The sequence below is a fragment of the Haemaphysalis longicornis genome, unplaced genomic scaffold (assembly GCF_048455015.1).
Source record: "Haemaphysalis longicornis isolate Haplotype H1 unplaced genomic scaffold, Haemaphysalis longicornis Haplotype H1 scaffold_5, whole genome shotgun sequence".
NCBI lineage: Eukaryota > Metazoa > Arthropoda > Arachnida > Ixodida > Ixodidae > Haemaphysalis > Haemaphysalis longicornis.
In genome coordinates this window covers 124890616-124910360 of record NW_027526385.1, presented here as the reverse complement: position 1 = coordinate 124910360, position 19745 = coordinate 124890616, and the positions used below count along the sequence as shown (strand labels likewise).

Here is a 19745-nt window from a genome sequence, read left to right as displayed (position 1 = left end):
TGTTAATCTTTGCGAATTCCCCGTTTCGCCAATGTACACTGATTTCCACTTGGCGCGACGAATCTTATAAAAAAACACCTGGAAACTTCATGCGTGGGAGGGGGTATTCGCATTGGCAAGTTCAGAACGCAGCTTGCTATTTGTCACATGCGGGATGTGCAACCGCACTTTATGAAAATGCGAGCAAGGGCATCAGTGATGTGTGGGATTTAGGCTATTGCAGCACGTTTCGGCTAGTCCTTGTTCCCGGTCTGCCTTCTGATCTCGATGCGGTATCCTGCTCATCCCCCTGCTTGCTTCTTTTCAAATAAAATGCTTCGCGTAGCCATCGCATTCCATGTTTCCCTCGACAGTCTTGATTACTTTTTTGAGGCTCTCCGGGACACACCACGTCCGTTTTGCTCTTTTACAAGTGACGTCACGATTGATCGTTTATGGGACATGGGGTGCTCCGACTTACAGCTCAGGTGCCATTCGGAGTGCGTGGTTTTTTCTGTATACACTTAGCGACAGTCCATTCGGGGAGCGTTTCGCGATCATGTCGAAGAAAGGAGTAGAGCCATTGGATTACACTTCCACGGTAAAGTTAATCGAAGGTTTTGTATCATTCAGATCCGGTAGGAAGCGCCGAACGTGCTGCTTCTCCATGACGCAGAAGCAGTCGTCCACGTACCGTACAAAACGCGTCCTCTGTGGTTAGAATGTGACAAGGCGGTAGCTTGAATGTGACCTACGTTTCATTGTTGAAAACGTGCTTTTGCCTGACTAGACGGTATTCTGTTCAACACTGGACAACTAACTCTGGTCGGGACACTGGAGGCACTACTGTTTGGCGTGTTGCAGAGGGATCATCTCCTTCAAAGTGAGCGAGAAATTAACCAACAAGGCTCTTGTCAGGTTTACATCTTGCCTCAATAAGCCACCCGAAAAGTCACCTGTGCTCGCGTGATCCAACAGGCGTGCTTAGTGGCAGTCTTTTTAAGAGTCTAATCTTATTCACTTACTACAATAGGCGGGACTTCCGCTGTGCGTGAGACTGTAGATCACTTGCTCTGCGTCTGCCATCGATTCGCTGCTGCGCAGAAAACTGCAGTGAGCTCCCTCTCTCGTGTACCCCATGGAGGCAGTCTGAAACTTCGTCATTTTCTTGGGCCCTCGACCAATACTGCTTACAGTACCTTAGGTAGAAACGTTCTACTCCATTTCCTACGAGACACTCAACTAGACAAATTTCTCTAGAACACAGACAGAGCAACTGTGTCGCGATATCTACCCTTTCGAACTGTGACGCTCATCCACTTACTTTGCTTGTGTTGGTGTCACTGGTGTTCATCTATATATTTTTCTTGGGTTGGTGTTGTTACTCTTTTTTTCGCGTTGTTGACTTTTCATTTCGTTTCAGTGTTTACATTACCGATTCTCTTTTCGATTGTATTTTTATGTCCGGTCTCTGCTGGAAGCATTCTCTCGTTTTTAGTCATCTTTTTTTCAACGTTTCTTGTTTGTCTAATTCCTGCTGTAACCCTGATGTCTAATATTCACCTCTCATCAACGTAGTCACTCCCCCCCCCCCCCCCGTCTGGTGTAGCGAGCCTTATCCCTAGCAGGGCTGACCTCACCAGTTCACATTAAAGAGCCTTTTCTCTCTCTGTGCATTAGATTCACACTAGTGTGGTTTCCCGCTACGCTACGCTACAAAGAAGTCGTGTTGAAAGGTTGAAAAGAATGGGGAGAGCGCCTACCTAGACGTGCACACGAAGTGCTTCTACAGAAAAGCTGTGAATACGCCGCAAAACTGCTTTTTGGTGTCGCTGAAGTCGGGCCAGTGTTCATTTCGAACCATTAACGGAAGAACTGAAGAAATGTTGACCACCAGGCAGCATATTTGGGCCATGTCACAAAACTTTTACAATGACCCGCCATCCTTGGTAGGTTACCTTATACGGCTAGGCCGCAGGGTATCGTTCGTCCGAAGCCCTGTTGCGAGTCATAAACAAAGATCGCCTACCAAGTGCCGTGCCCCCGAGAAACCAACTGGGAAGACGGTATAAGGACCCGCTGTTACATACAATTGCTCCTGAGGACACGAGAGGAGCGGTATGCTGTTGCAGTAACCTCTCGCGCCCTCGGCACCTCATTCGTGCTAGAGGTCTCGCCGTGATCTAGACTGTTGTGACATGACTACGCGTTTATCGTGGTATAGTCTCTGAAGCACCGAACACACCAACAGCAGGGTGGCGTTATGTTACAACTCGCGCCCTCGGGAACCCAGACACGGTACCAATAACCCTGTCTTACCGGCAGACGTACGATGTCACGAATACTACCGAGCACGTGACTACAACCAAGACGTGCACAAAGCACTGACCAGCGCATAACTCCCGCTGCCTAGCTGGCGGCTGCCTTAACTAGGACTGCACCTGTAAACATTCGCGCGGTAGATTTCATCCACCGAAAGTTGATTTAATTAATGATTTTACGAACGAAACACTGTCACTGCTCAAGCAGACCACAGAAACAAGCACAAATCGAAAGAGCCAAGCTTCGCAACCTCCACTTTCGAAGGGTGCGAAAAAAAGCCGCGAAAGCTGCGCAGTTTCTCATCGAAAACGCGGTTTTTATTAACATTACAGGTCAAGATATCGCAGGGTGGTAGCGTTATCGTGTTGTGCGCAAATTTATTATCTCGCTGCAGTTACATTATGAAAGCCTAGTTGGGATTTCTGGGTTAATTAGCCTGATTTTGTGCAAAACATTTTCTCCTTGTTTTAGTGCCGGCTTATAATAGCCACAGCGCTGACAGACGACACAGCGCGTGTTCCCTCATTTTTCTGCGCATTCGGCCACGTGATGTCTGCTCGGGACAAATAACGGGCCGCACACGATCATTCCTGTTTGTTTTTGTGGACGTCAGGGCGAAAAGATGTAGCGCTGCCCGTAGGAAATGAGCAAACACCCATAGCGCGCAGCGGAAGTAGAAAACCCTTATTGGTGGCAGCCATGGGCTGCAGCCTCTTCATGGGTAGCACTAAGACTTCCAATCTCTGCTGAACAGGCATTTTCTAAAAGGCGACAGCCGGGCATCCACCACCGGGCGTCGTTCGCCAAATTTTCTGCGATATCTTGGCTGGCTTTTGGGTGCATTGAAGTGGTCCTTCACAATAACTTGGCCGAATAAGCGAGCTTAAGTCTGCAAACTAGAGTATTCGGGGCAAGCTAGTTCGCAGTTGTATCGCATTCTTATTGAGAACCTCATTCTCTGTTCTAAAAGTGCCCGGACAGCGTCTTGTAGATTAGGGAAGTTTTGACTCCCAAAGAGTCTGTCAATAAGATTAGACGGCCAATAGGTCTGGCTTATTGGGGTTGTAGCTGCCGGGCCCTGGTAGTATGACAACGGTTATATGGCCACCACAATTTATGCACAGAATCTCAGTGAGGCCTTCAGCGCAAAGAGACCTTTATTGAAACCTTCGGCGCAATACACTTTATATGGTATTGAGAAACATGAGTGCTGATATGCCACTGCACACTACTAAGATCTTCAGCGCTGAGTAGCAAATTTCGGAGTAGCAAGTTTTTATTTACCTCGCTGGCGTCTCACGAATTGGTTTCCAAACCGCCATCAAACAAACTGGCCATTTCTGGGGTTTTGTATAGGTTCATGCCGTGGCGTTGGATGCACGAGGGGTGGCGCGAACTGTCCACGCAGTACGAAATGCCATTGCGTAGGCCTAGGCAGAAGAATGGTGCCGTGGCAAAATAAATTTTCTAGACATTAAGTACACTGTGGAGGGTGTAGAGAACCGTAAAATTAATGTAATAAATTGTTTAGGATGCGATAATTCTAAAAAAGGCTAGCTCACTTTTTTAAACAACTCGAATACCTGGTACCACGAGTATCTTTTTACCCTAGTGCACAGTCTAGAAAACTCGAAACAGTCCTAACACATATGAAGTCTTAAGAAATGGGCCTTCTGTAGCAAGTTTTCCCTACTCCAAGAAAAATCACGCAAAACACTCAAAATATCTAACCAAACCGCCACTTTCACATTGATAAACTTCTACAAGACCATTATGGGTGCCGTAAACACATGAGTAATATTCTGTACCGCCTTGACTTAGTGTGGCTGTCTTCAGTAAGCGTCTGAACGACTCGTTTTCAAACTCTGTCAAATTTTCATCCTCTTCAGTGGTCATAATCAACCTGTAACAATATACCTAAACAGGAGTAAGTTTGTACGAAAAAAAATCCAGTAATTCCTATGAAGTCACGGGACAATTCCATTACAAAATGTATGAGATGGAAAGCAATCAAAAAGTTTTGCAGCCAACTGTTTATGTCTCGGACTGCCCATATAGCGTCCGTCTATGAAGTCGTGTTTATAAAAAAAAAAATGTGAATAGTATGTTAAAGTCAACTTTCTTCTGAATGCTCTGTAGCACTCCATCTATTGCAGGCATCGTGAAAACAAACAAATTGTTCTAAACTTTACTCCTAGGACAACTCTTACATTACGACAAATATGGCATGCTTGTCAAAACTGGTGCCCAGTGAAATTGGAAATGTTACGGAATTACTGTCTATTGTAAAATCATGGATTTGTACTAAGGAGTATGCTTGCCGAACATGGCTTTTTATTTATTCGGCTTTTTATTTATTGAATTGGCTTTTTATTTATTTATTTACTTTTATTTAATTGAAAGTACCAAAAAGGATATTATCAGGCAATAAGCCACCAATGGGACTGGAACATTACACCGTATTTATTGAAGTTCTCCTATATACGTTGGTCACAGTGAAATTGTAAATATTGTGGAATTCCCTGTCTGCAGTCGCTACGTGGACTTCTACGGTAGTGAAATGGACAATTCCATTTTTGTATGTGAGAACAAAAGTCTAGCCCTTCCAATTTTTATTCAGGTGCTTAACTGAAAAGGATGCCTCATGCAAAGTACAAGAGAACACGTTTACTTTCGTGGGCTCCTTGAACTGCCCCGAGACTCGTTAGTCATTATTAATAGAATAGATGGGCACTAAATTTTTTTGGATCTCAATGTTTTAATTTTTTGCTGTTTTGTCTTTATGTTTAAATGGTGCAAAAAATTGAAGGTTACTTCAGTGTGTAAGAGTAAAAAACGCCTTTTACTGCTAACTTTGGTACCCAGGTAATCGTCATGACGGGAGTTGTTGTTGCATTTTTGTGACATTCTAATAGTAATAACCCTGCTCTTACTACAAAAGCATTTGTAACCAGGTAGTTGGACATTCTGACATTGTACCCACGTCGCAAATGGCCACTAAATTCAACACAAATTGACGAATGGCTTAAAGAATAAAAAAGCACGTGAAACGTATCTGCAGCTACCGTAATTAATGAGAAAGGCTCAAATAAACCAAGTGAGATGTTGAGCTGAAAAGAAAGTTGAGTAATCGAATCCAGGGAATGCGGAAAGCGACGCATCCAGAACGCCACCACTGTTGAATAAATACACTTGCCAAATTTCATCTTATAAACCCGCTTTGACCTTTGAACTGAAGTGTTGTGCTCAAGACAATATACTAACGATATAATCTTTATTTAGCATCACACCTAACAATATGTATAAAGTATGGACTGAAATTTATAGGAGCAATTAGAGAATCTCCATACAGAAATAAGAAATACTCACTGGCCAAGTACGCTTGAGGTAAATAGTCCGCATAATTACCAATTCCACTAGGGCTATGTGGCAATTCTTAGTACAAAACAGAAGAAAAACACACGATCGAACGTAGTAGGCTAAGTCGGCACTGATGCTTTTGTAAACACTGTATCATTGTGGTTCTTACGTAACACCGTTTTTTTTGCTTCGTCACGTTTTTTTTTTCTTCGTCACCTTGCGTTTTCTAGCATTGTCAAGGCATAATAAAAGTGTAAGTACATGAGCCATAGTTAGGTCATCTATGCTATTAAGCAGAAAAGGCAAACTTGAAATTGTTTTCACGAAAAGAATTCCTATAAATTTCCTCACACAATATAGAGCGTTAGTATAATGCTCGTAGCTAAAGACCGAACGGTGTTGCCCTGATGATATTTCATCTCATGACATTTCCCTAGAAGCGGTACAGCACGCAACGCTTTTTATAAATGACGTTGTTCTCACTCCTTAAAAATTGTGCAGCTCAGTTATTTAATTTCAGGATGGCTAGAAGGTCCAAGAAAGATGGTGCTTTTGTGTTTGATAGCTAAGGAATGTTTTAATTTCAGGTGTCAGTGCAACGGACATCTTTCTTAAGTACTTCAGTAAAATTTCGCCAATCAAGACACCAGAGGAATGCCGAGTGGTTGTAATAGACTTTCCTGAGAAGCCAAACATAACTTCTACTGCCACTCCAACTATGACATCACCAGGTGTTATGGCTCGTGGAGATTGGAGGTCAATGCGTGGTTAGCTATCTGTAGTGAGTCACAAAAGGGTTTCTCCGGATGGAGTTGCTGCTTACACACGAATGATACACTTGGGCAATCTCGATCATAGACAGCACAGCATCAACTCATACAAATTTTATTGTGTCCAAGTTTTAAGAATAAACCTAACACCACATATGTGTTGGCCGCCTCCTCATTACAATTACGATGATGGTTTCTGAGAAGTTTCTTTGGCAGGCAGGGCAGTACCCCACCTTGGAACTATTTCGGTAGTACCAGGTAGGGCCCCTTGTATCACACATTTATTTTCGTCCACCCATTGCGCCCTGATTCATGATACATGCCGCTCTCCCAGAGAAGCAGCCCCCCTGTAGTCCCCGTTGGCTCCGCACATCTAAGCACACCATGCCCGTAACATTAAGAGTACTCTAGAACGCACACTCCTCTTAAGACGCATACTAAGTCGTGGCCTGGGCTTAATCTTGCCAAAAACGTTTTTCTCTCTATATATGTGTACCTGCATTTTTGATGAAATAAATAAACATTGATTCCAATTGAATTGCCAAGGGAGCATGACTAGGTATAAACGCAATCGGCCATTTCGCTCGGTGTAGGTATCTACAATTTGTTTCACAGCATACTTGGATACAATTTTTTTTTGTACTAACTGACAAGAATGCAATTAAAATAATTTTTCAAAAGAAAGAGCAACCTTAAATTTGCAGTAGATCAAAGAACTCAATGCAAAACAACAACGTTAGATGTGACGAAACAACGTTTGTTCAGTACTAGTAGGTGAACGGTAGGAGTAACTGCTGCAGCAGACATTTTTCAAGCCAGTTTCACTCGATTTACCACTGAAATAAAATTTCGCGCTAATACACTGAAGCTATGTCGCTGTCGTTACATCTTAAAAATTATTTTGGAGAAAATTTCAGGTGGGCTCACTTGATTAACCGTAGGATTTGATATTTTAACAACGTCGGGAACCAGATAACAATGCTCTAAAGCAGCCCGACACCTACATATTTTGTATTTAGAATGAAAGTGATCCGCACCGGTGTACAGAAAAATCTCTTGTAGCTCAATTGGCAGAAACTGCTTTCTGTGCAAAGCAAAAGCTTTTTCGTTGCCCTTCAGCCCTTTCTTTGGGGGGGGGGGGGGGGGGGCTTTCTTTGGGTGGGGGAGGGGGGGGGGGGCAAAAAAAAAACACATACATTCAACGGCAGACTCTGACTATCCGCAGAATAAATTTAATTGGAGCGGCGAAACGAAACCAGTATTTTTTCCAGGAAAAAAGAAACGACTGATATTTCATGAAGACCTTCACCATCATTAACCCTATGCTCACACCCACTTCTAGTTCAACAAACACGACGGACGAAAATATGCATACGGATGGATCTGAGTCTCTAGAAGAGTACATAATAAGTCCTCTTTACGCACTGCGAGACAATTAGAGTGATCACGTTCCATCCACAAAATTTATATAATTATTTTGTATTGCCCAGGTAGAGCACACTCTATAGCCGAGGTGTAGTTCAGGAGTAAAAAACCCAAACGTGGAAACTTTAAAACTGAATGACCAAAACAAGACTTTGCTCCACGGAAGTGTGCTGAAGTAGCTCGATAACGAGGTCGTTTGGCGGGGAACCCCATGGAGTGCATTCTATTGAGTCAGTGGCGAGTTTTATTATTATGTATAAATAGGAAAACGCCTGTGTGTTGGGACCTGCACACGTTAATGGTCCCCAGGTGGTATGTATCATTTCTCAATTCAGCACTATGCTCTGCCTGAAACACCGGGTGCATCATTAACATCTAAAACTGATTTACTCAACGTGGATGAGGAATTTTCGTAACTGTCAAATGTTCTGACCAAAGCCCGAGGTTTTGGGTATACTATTTGTTGTAAATTTTACGGCCTAATGTAATTTAATATTCGTTTTCAGAAACAGCTGGCAAAGAACAAACTGAGAATGGCTCCAAAGGTTGTTTTACGGCCATTTCTGACAACCATGTTTACAGGATTTCGGAATATCAGCGACAAATTTTGATGCGCAGGCAATGTATTTGTTCCCCATACACCTGCTGATTTGCAGTGTTTAAATGTGGAAACCGCTTTCTCAATGCCATTACTAAACTGGTTCTGTAGAGGTTATGGCTACTGGGGAACTGTATATTTGAAAAGAAGTGATAATAGATTGCTTATAGACCTCGCGAAAGGAAGTTGCTTGTGTAAGTCTACTCTAAGCGGTTCTGTGAAACTTGCTACATGGTATAAGTTGAAGATTGCTGCCAATTATTATGCTTAGCCTATTTAAACTTACCCCATTTCTCTATATATGAACTGTGCTGAAGAAAATGTGAATTTTTGGCACCCCTAATTCTGTTACTGAGGGTAACTTCAAACTCAAAATGAATAGCCAATGTATGAAGGATTCTTGTGTAAATATATGTATTAACTGCTTTAAAAAAGCTTTAGTTTTTGGTTTGTCATAGGTCAGCCGTCGAGTCATTTTCGATCGTTTTCTGCCCTCTTTATGGGATACAAATGTTTGAAGTGAAAACCAAGTGTGGTAAAGGTCAGAAACTGAACTGAGATTTATTATGCTCCAACCACTACATAGACAAAACCCGACGTTTTGAAGCCGACTCGGCTTCTTCTTCAGGGGTGACTAGGGCCACGCTGCAGCTGCGTCGTATAGTCTCACTTTTGCTGGCCTGGCACAAATCCCTTCGCTGCGGCCCGTAATTCGTGTGTGTACGCCGAAGGTAGAGTGCCAAGCGAGCGATTAAGGTTCCCAGGGGTGCGTTGGATATTCCACGACGCAAGGTAAAGCCGCTTCCTCCAGTTAGTTGCCCTTTCGAGGATGGCCGTTCCGGAATAGTCAATTTTGTGGTCAGCCACTTCACAGTGTTCGGCGACTGCGCTGCGTTCTCTATTCTGTTTCTGTACGTCGTTTTTGTGTTGCCTAATCCTCTCCGGTAGGTTTTTGCTTTTGCCGATTTACGAGGCGTAGCACTCAGCGCACGGAATGCGGTAAACGACCCCGGGCGCTTTCTCTATTGTCGTCCTGTCTATGGGGTGGGGGATTAGGCGGCCTATAGTTGTCGAAGGCTTGTGTGCCATGGGCACTCCTACTCCTCTGAAAATGCGGGCCAAGGCCTCGCTCGTTCCTGGGATATACGGCACCGGCACGCGTTTCAGAGTACCGACTGTTGATGTCCTTGGAGAGTTTGTCACCCTGCTCTGCTCTTTGCGGCGGGTTACGGAGTGAATGAACTTTTTCGGGTAGTCGTTTTTCTGGAGGTCCGCAATTACACGGCTTACTAGTTTTTTACGTTCGCATTCGGACGAGCAAATTGCATCGGCTCTGTTAAATAAGGAGGACGCAACAGAGGTTTTGTGGTTAGCGAGGTGGGCCGCATTAAAATGAAGGTAGCGGCCGGTGTGCGTCGGCTTCCTGTGAACGGAGAACACCAGGCTCTTGCCACCTCTTGTCACTTGGGCGACAAGAAACGTAATGGAGCCGTCTCGTTAACATTCAACGGTGAACTGAATGGTGGGGTGAACAGAATTTAGGCGTTTTTCCAGGCTGTCAACTGCGGAGGTCTTCACTATGAAGAAATAGTCGTCTACATACCGAAGAAAAAGTTTAGGCTGCGGCAGGAAAAAGCTCAAAGCCTTCCCTCCCACGGGCTCTATCGTCAAGTTAGCCATTGCTATAGAGATGGCGGCCCCCATTGCGGTTCCAGTTTCTTGTTTGAAAATTTGCCCATTCTGCGAAAAATATGTGCTGGCCAAGCAGAACTCCAGTAGGCAGCATAGCTCTTCAGCAGTGAGCGGCGTCCTTTATTTTAGGGTTGCGTCAATTTCTAGGACAGTTCAGGCCGCGGATACAGCCAAAGGTACAGGAACAATAGTGCACAATGACACTACACCGAACGAGACCAGGCTCTCGTCTTCGTCAATGCACAACTGTGACGCAAGTTGCACGAAGTTGCTGGAGTTGCGTACATGAGTCGACGTCTTCCCGGAGAGGGGGGCGAGGGGGTAAACACCTACCGGAGAGGATTAGGCAACACAAAAACGACGTGCGGAAACAGAATAGAGAACGCAGCGCAGTCGCCGAACACTGTGAAGTGGCTGACCACAAAATTAACTTCTCCGGTACGGCCATCCTCGAAAGGGAAACGAACTGGGGGAAGCGGCTTTTCCTTGAGTCGTGGCGTATCCAACGAACCCCTTGAAACTTTAATCGCTCGCTTAGCACTCTTCTTTCGGTGTAGACACACGAAATACGTGGAGCAGCAAAGGGATTTGTTGTTTCATTTTTTCCTCAAATATGCCTAATGGCTTCTGTTTCCTGAATAATGTTAAAAGTATGCAGTGTGTTTTCAGGTTTAGTGAATTGGAAAAGTTTTTTTTCTTGATAAACCTGTCACTCAAGTGCCCGTTTACTTTTGGCACGAAGGCGAAATCGAGGGACACGCAGACAGAAACACAGGCATATACGCATACATACCAACATTTTCGGGTATAAGTTCCCAAGAATGACTAGCGTCTTTAACCAACTGTTTTATAATAATAGAAATAAATAATCTGAACTTTTGAGGATAAGGATTTAAATAACTACACCACGCAGCTCCATCCAAACTACCCACGCACAGTCAATAAACGGTTATTAGAAGCACCACAGAGACCCCTGCTTCTAGTAAACAACTCAAAGTATCATCTTTCGTATTATTTCAATTTTCGTAACGCAGCTGCCGCTATTCCAAAAACAAAACATTGATGGGCATTTCATGTATTTCTTTGGAATAAACTTACGTGCGTTATTCACCGAACTGTTGCGGCTTCCCTCGTGGCGTGACACACTCCTAGACACCAGACAGCAGGCGTTGGGATATTAGGGGGCTTGGTAAAAAACCGAAGTTCAGAGTTGTTCAGCGCCCAAGATTATAACGATTGAAACACCGTGTTTAGTAACCGGTGTGTCGCAGTAGAACGCATGAACCGCAGCGATGGCTCAGAGGTGCAGCACTCGCCTCGTATGCGGAAGGTACTGGGTTCATATCCTGGCACCGCCGGGCACCCACCGGTTTCTTTATGGGTACAGGCGTTCCTGGTCGAGTGTGGACTCTTGAAAAGGGGGATCCACGCCTGGAAAGTTGCCTTTACCACTGCGAGAACCCCTGACCCTTGCCGACTTCGCGGGGCCCGCGAGGTGGTTACATCATGCCGCGTTGCGCCATTGCCTGGGGTGACAGAGTCTGGCGGCATGTCCTGCAACAGGCGGTTGCAAGTTGAGCGTCAACCGTGGCTGTAATAGGCACCATGTGCATTCGTGTTCCTTGGTGGCGCTGGTCAACTACCGGTAAAATAGGTACAAGCGACTCCCCGGCCTAGCGCTTAGCCCTTGTGTGGGACTACAACGCTTGGCAAGTTCGCCTAGCTTGCACGGGAAATCACCCCTATGGAAAGGAGTGGCTGCAAAAACGCAGGAACTTTTTTTTCCGCATACAGTAGGAAGGGGAACTATTCTAATAAAGCAAATTCGGCTAGTTGTGACACTGCGTCTACCCGCGGGTCCGCGATACAAGGATACCACGTGGCGAATTTTTCGCAGTGCAAAATCGATGCACCGCGATGAAAATTGCAAAGTGGAGGTGTGCGCCAGGGGTAGTCATAAAGACGCGTGTTAGTATACCTATTATTCCCCTGCAAATAAAAAAGCAACTAACCCTTTCGTTGCTAATATTACTGCTGGCACTGATGTCATGGTAGCACTGCTAATAAAAGTACACTCGCTTCTTGTAGTGACGTCAGCTTATGAAACTAACCGTTAGAGACACCAAAAACACAAAGGTGCGCGGGAGAAGAGCAGTTTAAAATCTCCAGGACCATTGCATTCTCGTCATTGAGGGTTTTTAGTAAAATGACAAAATCCTCAGGTGTTTTGACTATCATAACGCTTTATAAAAAATAAATTGATGGTAGCACCTGAATAAACGTGCTGTTAGCGTTCGGGATACAATTTTTCTTCCAACTTTTACGCGTCAATGAAAGCTTCTCTGTACTATCAATAAAAGCTTAAAAATTTACATATTGGCAGGTCGTTTTATTTATAAGCGTTTTAGACGTCGCGACTGCCCTTCGGCTCTGCTAGAGCTTGAACACTTTCAGCCATTGGCAACCGACGTAAAAGTGCCCATCTAAACTTTCTACACTACCTGTATTTTAATAAACTGGAAATCCAAACACGAGATTACATAACTAAAAACCGTTGTCGAGTGTCTCGTCACAAACATAGTCGATGTATTGAGGCGTTCTTTGCCCGTACTGACCAATACAAAATATCATTTTCCCCAGGACGGCTTCCGATTAGAATGTATTGCCAGAGTGTTCCCCCTTGCTATCATCCAATGTAAAATAATTGCATTCTTGCCTGTTGATTATATATCTACGCGTTCATGTATTGATCTCGTATCCGTACGCATGCCTTCTCGGTGTGAACATCCCTCTCCTGCGAGGACTACTTAGGTTCTGCAGTATTGTACAAATACCTAACAAATAAATGAAAATAATGCGGCTCTTCGATTTACAGTCTCGGACTTTGCCCGGACACCCCGAGGAGCAGCTCTACATTCATTTTCCCATATATTTCTATTGTGTAGGGAATACTCGGACTACCCGCGGCTCTCCGCGGTGAGTCCGGGACGGTAACTCTAAGAGGCCCGTTATAACGGTGTTTTGTATTTTGTTTAGGAAAATTTACCCAACAAAAGACTACAGGGCACTTACTTCCAATGTTAAGCATGCCGTAGTCTTGAACCAGTGTGCCGACTCCGACGTTGTAAATATGGTGTACAATTTGAAACCTGGTTAAGCCAACCAATTTGCTCGGAATAAAGCGTTATACTGTTTTGATAGACGTCCATGTATTTCAATGGTTCGTCCGGATACTAATGTCGCAAACTTAATCATTTGGTGATTCGGGCTTTGACGACCAGCCGTGCACGGCCATCTTTTAATAAATTAAATCCAGAAGGTTCACTTGTTCGTTTTGATGTCACTCAGCGCCCTACTATCTTGTTTGACAGCCAGAAAAGTGTTACGCGCTTGTAAGTTACGTAGATTGTAATGGGATTCTCCACAATTTTGTCGATCTGATTAAGTATTTTCAGAAATGTCATCTTTCCTTAATCGGGAAGACAAAACGCCGGGCATCATATTCGCCTGCCCGCGACATGCCTGTGATTGTGTTATTGGTCCTTACACGCTCGACCTACGAATAGCTCAAAAAGAAAAGAAAGCATTGCGCTAACCAGACTTGAACGAAGAAGACAAGAAGCGACAGATACAAGCGCTTGGTCTTGTCGTCTCCTTCCATGTCTGTTACTTCGACGTTTTCTTTTTTCTCGCTCAGGAAGAACATTTCTATAGCTCATTGTCCCGTGAAATTTTTTGAAAAACCTTGCCTAATCTCTGTATTGATTATACCAGTGTCTCGCTATTTATACCGCAGAAAACAAGCAGTACCAATGGATGAAGTGACAGTCTACATGTAACAAAAGATTGCGTTTTTTGTGTTTTTATTTCTTTTATAAAGTTTCGTCCTGTACAACTACTGTTCCGAGTATCAGGAACAAGTTTAGGCTTATAATTTCGCTTCTTTGAAGTGCTTAACGGTACACAACGGATGTTACTTAAATAAAAGCTTACAAAGCTGTGGCATTTTTTTCTATTCTCACGCGAAACTCTAATTAACAAAGGACTTTCTACGTACCCGTACAGCACCTAGAAATTTGTTGAGGGGTCTCCGGGGAAGTTTTGCTGGATACGTAACAAAAAAAAGCGGAGGATCAAGTTTTGATTGCTGCGTCAACGCTGTCGTTCAGCGCAACTGCCTTTTGACATTTGCATTTTGAGTGTACAAGTGTCTTTTGACATAACAATGTCATGAAGCGGATTATTTCGGAGACAAGCGGTTCTTGTAAACAGGTCAGTGCATACTCTTTCCCTTTCGGCGAAACACGGTGCGGTCAGGAGCTTTATCTCAAAACAGAGACGAATGAGCTGTAGAAGTGGTGGGCGTTGTTTTATATGAATTGAGGTTGGGGCGAGAAAGTTCTACTTTAGAGAGCCACCAGAGAGGTGGGCTGAGCTCAGTCGTCGGCTTTTTGCACGTGGTGACGATGCTTCTTTTGCCCGTAACCATTCTATTTTGTTATTTGGTGGTATCAACTGCTGGGCAGGGTGCGGAAAAGAATGGCGATTTGCATTTAACCATACTTCATACCAATGACATTCATTCGCGCATCCTTGAAAGCGACAAAAGAGGAATGCAATGTGATGAGGAAAAACGAAAGAAAAGGAAGTGCTTCGGTGGCGTATCAAGGATTACTTACAAGGTAAGTGAGAAAGTATTCTTCGTTCCGAAACCACAACTTAAGAAACTGCCAAACCCAAAATATATTCACCCTATCAGTGCTAAAACGCTAAATCACTCACCGTGTATCATGAACGCCCCAAAGGCCAACGTTGGCGATGGGTATTTAAGCAGCAGAAGTAAAACAACTGAGAAGTCGTATGTGAACGAAATGGCTTTTGCTATGAGAAGGTGCAGAATTGTCGCCTTCTAGTTTTTGGCAACTTTTTCATTTTTTTGTTGCGACTTCTATAACCACCTGTAATGCTGCCACGTAAATTATTAGACATGTTCTTCTTGCTACCAGCTCCAGCTACGGAAGGCGATACAACAATAGAAGATGAGGTCATCAGCGACAGTACCTTTGAGCAACGCTTCTGACACAATGTCATATACCAACGCCAAACAAAACATAATACAATCTGTCACTTCGAAAGCTTGTTTTCTTGTGCTATGATGAGTGAGAGTCGAATAACCGTGGAAACGAGCTAGATTCCTCCGGAAATACTTGATTTTGGAACAACGCGTGTACCTTATATCTGGAAAGTGACCAATTGCAAATCAACGAGCAGGTAGAAAAACTGCGGGTATTTTTTACTCTAAGTTTTTTTTTATTTATCCCTCTGCCCCTTCACTACAAATGATACTTTTCGAGCGCGTTTATGGAGGCAGTTCTTTATTTTTAGGGACGGAAACTGAGCGTTTTTTAGGTGTGAAGTCCACCTACGCTCCGGCTGGCTTTTCTATATTGATGGCGAATGCAAAAAAGTGACAATAGTCATTTTAGGCACTCACTTCGGGGGTTCCCTTTAATTTACCAGGATGAGAAACTCTCCAACGTTGTCCGCTTGAGGCGAGGGTTGAAAATAGCTTGGAAGGAGAGTAGAATAAAAGCCCAGAAATATTTCCGAATGGAGACTGGCTTTGTATTTTGCTAAGGAAACAGAGCCCCCCCCCTTCCCGCATGGAGGGTGGAGCACAATATATAATCAGGCGGAAACGTGAATAAAGTTCCAGTTGCAATATTTAAAGAACGACATCGCCCGCTACCGCTGTAATCAAAAGTGTTGAAACAGAACGCCCTGAAATAAATACCACTTCTGTGGGCACTCTAACGAATGCAGAAACTTATCATTGCCGGCCGTTGAACGAGCACCTGAATTATGCTGGTAACTGGAAGTTTGATGTCAAAATTCAAGTTAGGGAATAGGTCGCCAAAAATAAATATTTAAATAAGCTTGTGGAATGCATAAATTTAGGTGCAACTTAAATATTTCAGAAAAGTTAGATGGACCTTATGATAAAAAGGAATTAAAGGAATAAAGAGGATGCTAAAAAGGAACATATGATAAAAAGGATAAATGACGTGTGTCCAGGCAGGGTGTAAAAAAAGCCCTTTCAAAGACAAAACAGACGACTGGCGTGAAAGTAGTTGAACAAGGAATCCGCGAAGCCGCACTGAGCGCATTCTTAAAACCTAATTCAGACGGTCGTCTTTTGGACATATCGTTTTGTAAGTCTTCGACGAAGTCCTTCTGGTGTGGTGCGTTATGGTTAGCCTGATACGATTATTTTGTTATGGTTGCCGGTCGCAATCCTCCTCGGTAGCTACCTGGCGGAAATCATAAACAGGTTCTCAATGATTCGTTATTCATCCACGACTATTTCTTTATTCGATTTTCATAACGTTAGCCCAAATTTTGAAAAAAAAAAATGGTTAGGCGAACCTTAGGGTCGCATCGCTGTGATGCATGATGTAATATTTAAAATGTTCACCCTCTCTCTCCTAACCTTTTCATATCCCTTTTGTGACTGACAGCTCTCTTTAAACCTTTCACTCTTTCTCTTTCTCTCTTCTTTATCCTATCTACTTCCCTTCGCCTGCACTGGGTTTTATGCAGGTGAGCTCCCTGCCGAGCTCAAAATATCCCCAGGGCACTTCCTTTCTTTTCCTGTCGCAAAGCACAACCACTGCCACCACCCTTTTGTGGATATCTTACCCGAGCCGACCTTAAACGTTTTCTAACGCTGTTTTTGTTTCTAGAAGTATCGCTGTACGCTTGGATCTCCCTCCAATGTGACGCAAAATTATGTGGAATATAATTAGGGTGCTGCGTTTTCGGGTAAATCCGATAAAATCCCAAAAACACTCGCCAGTAAAAAATTCGCGTATTTGGATTTATCCGGAAAACTCCAAACAGGCACCCCTGCCTGTGAAAACCAGACTACCCTTTATCTTTCCCTGGCATCCTCGAACAACGTTTCCTATTGTATTTTCACGTTTCCACTTTTGTTCGTTCCACTTACATTCCCAAGCTTCACAAAGGAAGTCGCTTTGGACCCTTATCATGGAAAACAAGACCTCTCCCCAAAACAATCGTCGAACCAAGGTCAAACACTTCCCTTCCCTGCTACTCCACTTCGGGCCTTCTTCCCGGATATGCGCTCTTTTCCTAGAATTTCATTCGCCCTTCCCTGACCTCATGTGTTAAAGATTGACCGTTTGAGTAAGCGTAAAGGAACAAGGACGAACGAAGTGGACGGGACACGGCGCTACTGTCAGCTCGTTTAGTTTGACTGTGATGCCCGATTTTATGCGGGTGGTACACTGCGTACAAAAGAAAAGAGGGAAAGCGGAGAAGCACAAGCGTATATAATAAAAACTAAAAGCTAAAAAGGGGATAATGACAGTTGAAGCACCCGCGTTAAAAAGGCACTTTAGGAAAGCAAAAACTAGTGATTGGATAAGAATTTCAGTTTCTTCTTTATCAGTGTTATGGAAGCCACGCTAACGCATTTGTCTTTCAGTGAAACAATCTGGTAGGCCTCGGTGATTTCTCTTGTTAGGTGATCCTCGTGTCGGCCTAAAATGCTGGTCTTATCAAAATGTGGCCTACATTCAAAATCTTATTCGATTGTATTTGATATTCGTTTCCTATATTCGGTTTCTTTATCGTGTGGCAGACAGTACGTTGGTCAGTCAGGTCGTTGCCTAAATGTCTGACTTAGAGAGCATAGGAACAATGTAGAAAAGACGAGTATAGGACATCTGGGCATACATTGTAGCGATTTTGAATGTTTCGCGTGGTCAGTCGCAACGACCGGGCTCCGGTGATAGACACTAACATTGAAAAATATGCCTGGATATACTACTACATGTTGTAAAGGCATGTCACGACGAATGTTGCAAATATTGGCACAGCAATAAAAATGTATCTGCTGTTTGATTTTTTTTTTTTACTGTTGTACATGGCAATTTCTTTAAGATCAATACTCCACGACCCTAATAACCCGAAAAACTCCGAATTCTGCGTACTCTGAAGGGACGCTCCGAAAAACTCCGAATTTGCAAAAATAAAGAAACTGCGAAAAACGCCTGCCGAATTTGCTGAAAAATAAACTCCGAAAATGAAGAACCTTAAATATAATCTATATATCACTTCAAACAATCGGGCTTTTTAATTCAATGGCCTGGCATGGGTGGTGTATATGGGGCTGCTCCGTCGCTTACAGAACATCAAAATTTTTTCTACCTAATTACTTTCCCCTCCGCAGTTCTTGACCAACCCCCCTAATATAGGTCATTTTATTGACGATTTGAAAGATGAAAACGACCTATACATGAAGCTTATACGTCTCACCATTTGTATTATAATTAGCTGCAGACTATTTCTCAGGCACCATTTCCATGATCCCAAAGTAAAAATAAACGTATGACCACATAGTATCCCTCCTTAGAAAGACCACAATCAACGCTGAGGGTAACTAAAATTTGCTGATACCTTACGCCCGAATTCTTTGTACCCTCCGCGTCGTGTGCTAAAAAGCTTCTCTGGTCATCCGCCTTTATAAAGTGTAATGGCTCATGATTTTTTCTAGCGCCCACTTTCCCCTCGCGCCGTGAAGGATGGAGAGTGGGGTCAGGGCATGAAGTGAAGGAGGTACCGAGAACACTGGTCAATCTCTGCACAAATTTTCGGCGTAGTCGCAGTGGCGAAAGCAGCAAGGTTGGTAGGACCACCCTGCAGATTGCGCTCGGCTTTCTAATAAGTTAAAGCGGAAACGTGAGTATGAGTGCGCAAATTAGCATTATAAATGAGTGAAGAACGGAAACTTCGGTGACGTAAGCATGGGGAGAAGGATGTAGAAAGACGACAGCGACGACCTTTCGCGGTGGCAATGAAGGCCTTGCCTTCGACGACGGCTTCGGAAACTGACGAAACGTCGTTAGTAAGTGCTCGCAATAAACGGCCCTCTTCTAACCTTATTTCTCGGTGTGAAACTCTGTTTGGGCTGGCTTTGCTTGCATAATCGGGCCTGCCACTCTGAACCACAGCCATTTTTACAGGTATTGCAGACGACTCAATCAAAAAAATTTGTCGCCATCTAGCGCTGTGAAAGTGTATGTCCACCAGAGCTGTTGTAATCGTCTCCAAATAGTAATCCATGAGTGTATGAAGAGTTTTTCGTTGTCTCGGCGGGCTTCTCGCTTGCCATCCGCTAATGCCACTAGATAAGGGTACAGAAACTCGGCACTCTTTTATTTTATTGCTCCCTGCCGCCGCCATGACCATTGGTGAATTCGCATTACGTGACATTTGTTTACACTGCGACAGTTCACGGGCGCCGAAATTTTGTTGTTTATGCGGTTTATTGGTCAACTCTAGTAGGCTTAGCTTGAAGTTCCTTCTCTGCGGCTGCGCACGACTGACGTCGTTACGAAACGAATGCTAACTAAAGATAACCCAGAGGTGTGTCCGAAGATGCCGTTTTGATGCATGTCCGGTAGTATTGTTAACAAGGGGCCCCGTCGCAGTTAACGGCAAAGTCGTAAATGCGGCAATCTGCCAACACTGATAAACGACAAAATGGCCGCCGGTGCTTGCTTCCGTGACTTAGT

At 43.9% G+C, this 19745-nt stretch overlaps 1 protein-coding gene across 1 annotated transcript in view; it reads left to right on the top strand.

The window, feature by feature from the left end:
* Positions 1-14571: 14571 nt before the first annotated feature.
* The window catches only part of LOC144138703 (protein 5NUC-like), a 52690-nt gene continuing 47516 nt past the window's right edge, over positions 14572-19745 (top strand). The window contains exon 1 of the mRNA XM_077671103.1: positions 14572-14828. Coding sequence (XP_077527229.1) covers positions 14613-14828 — 216 coding nt within the window. The 5' untranslated portion in view covers positions 14572-14612. The remainder of the gene's footprint in view (positions 14829-19745) is intronic.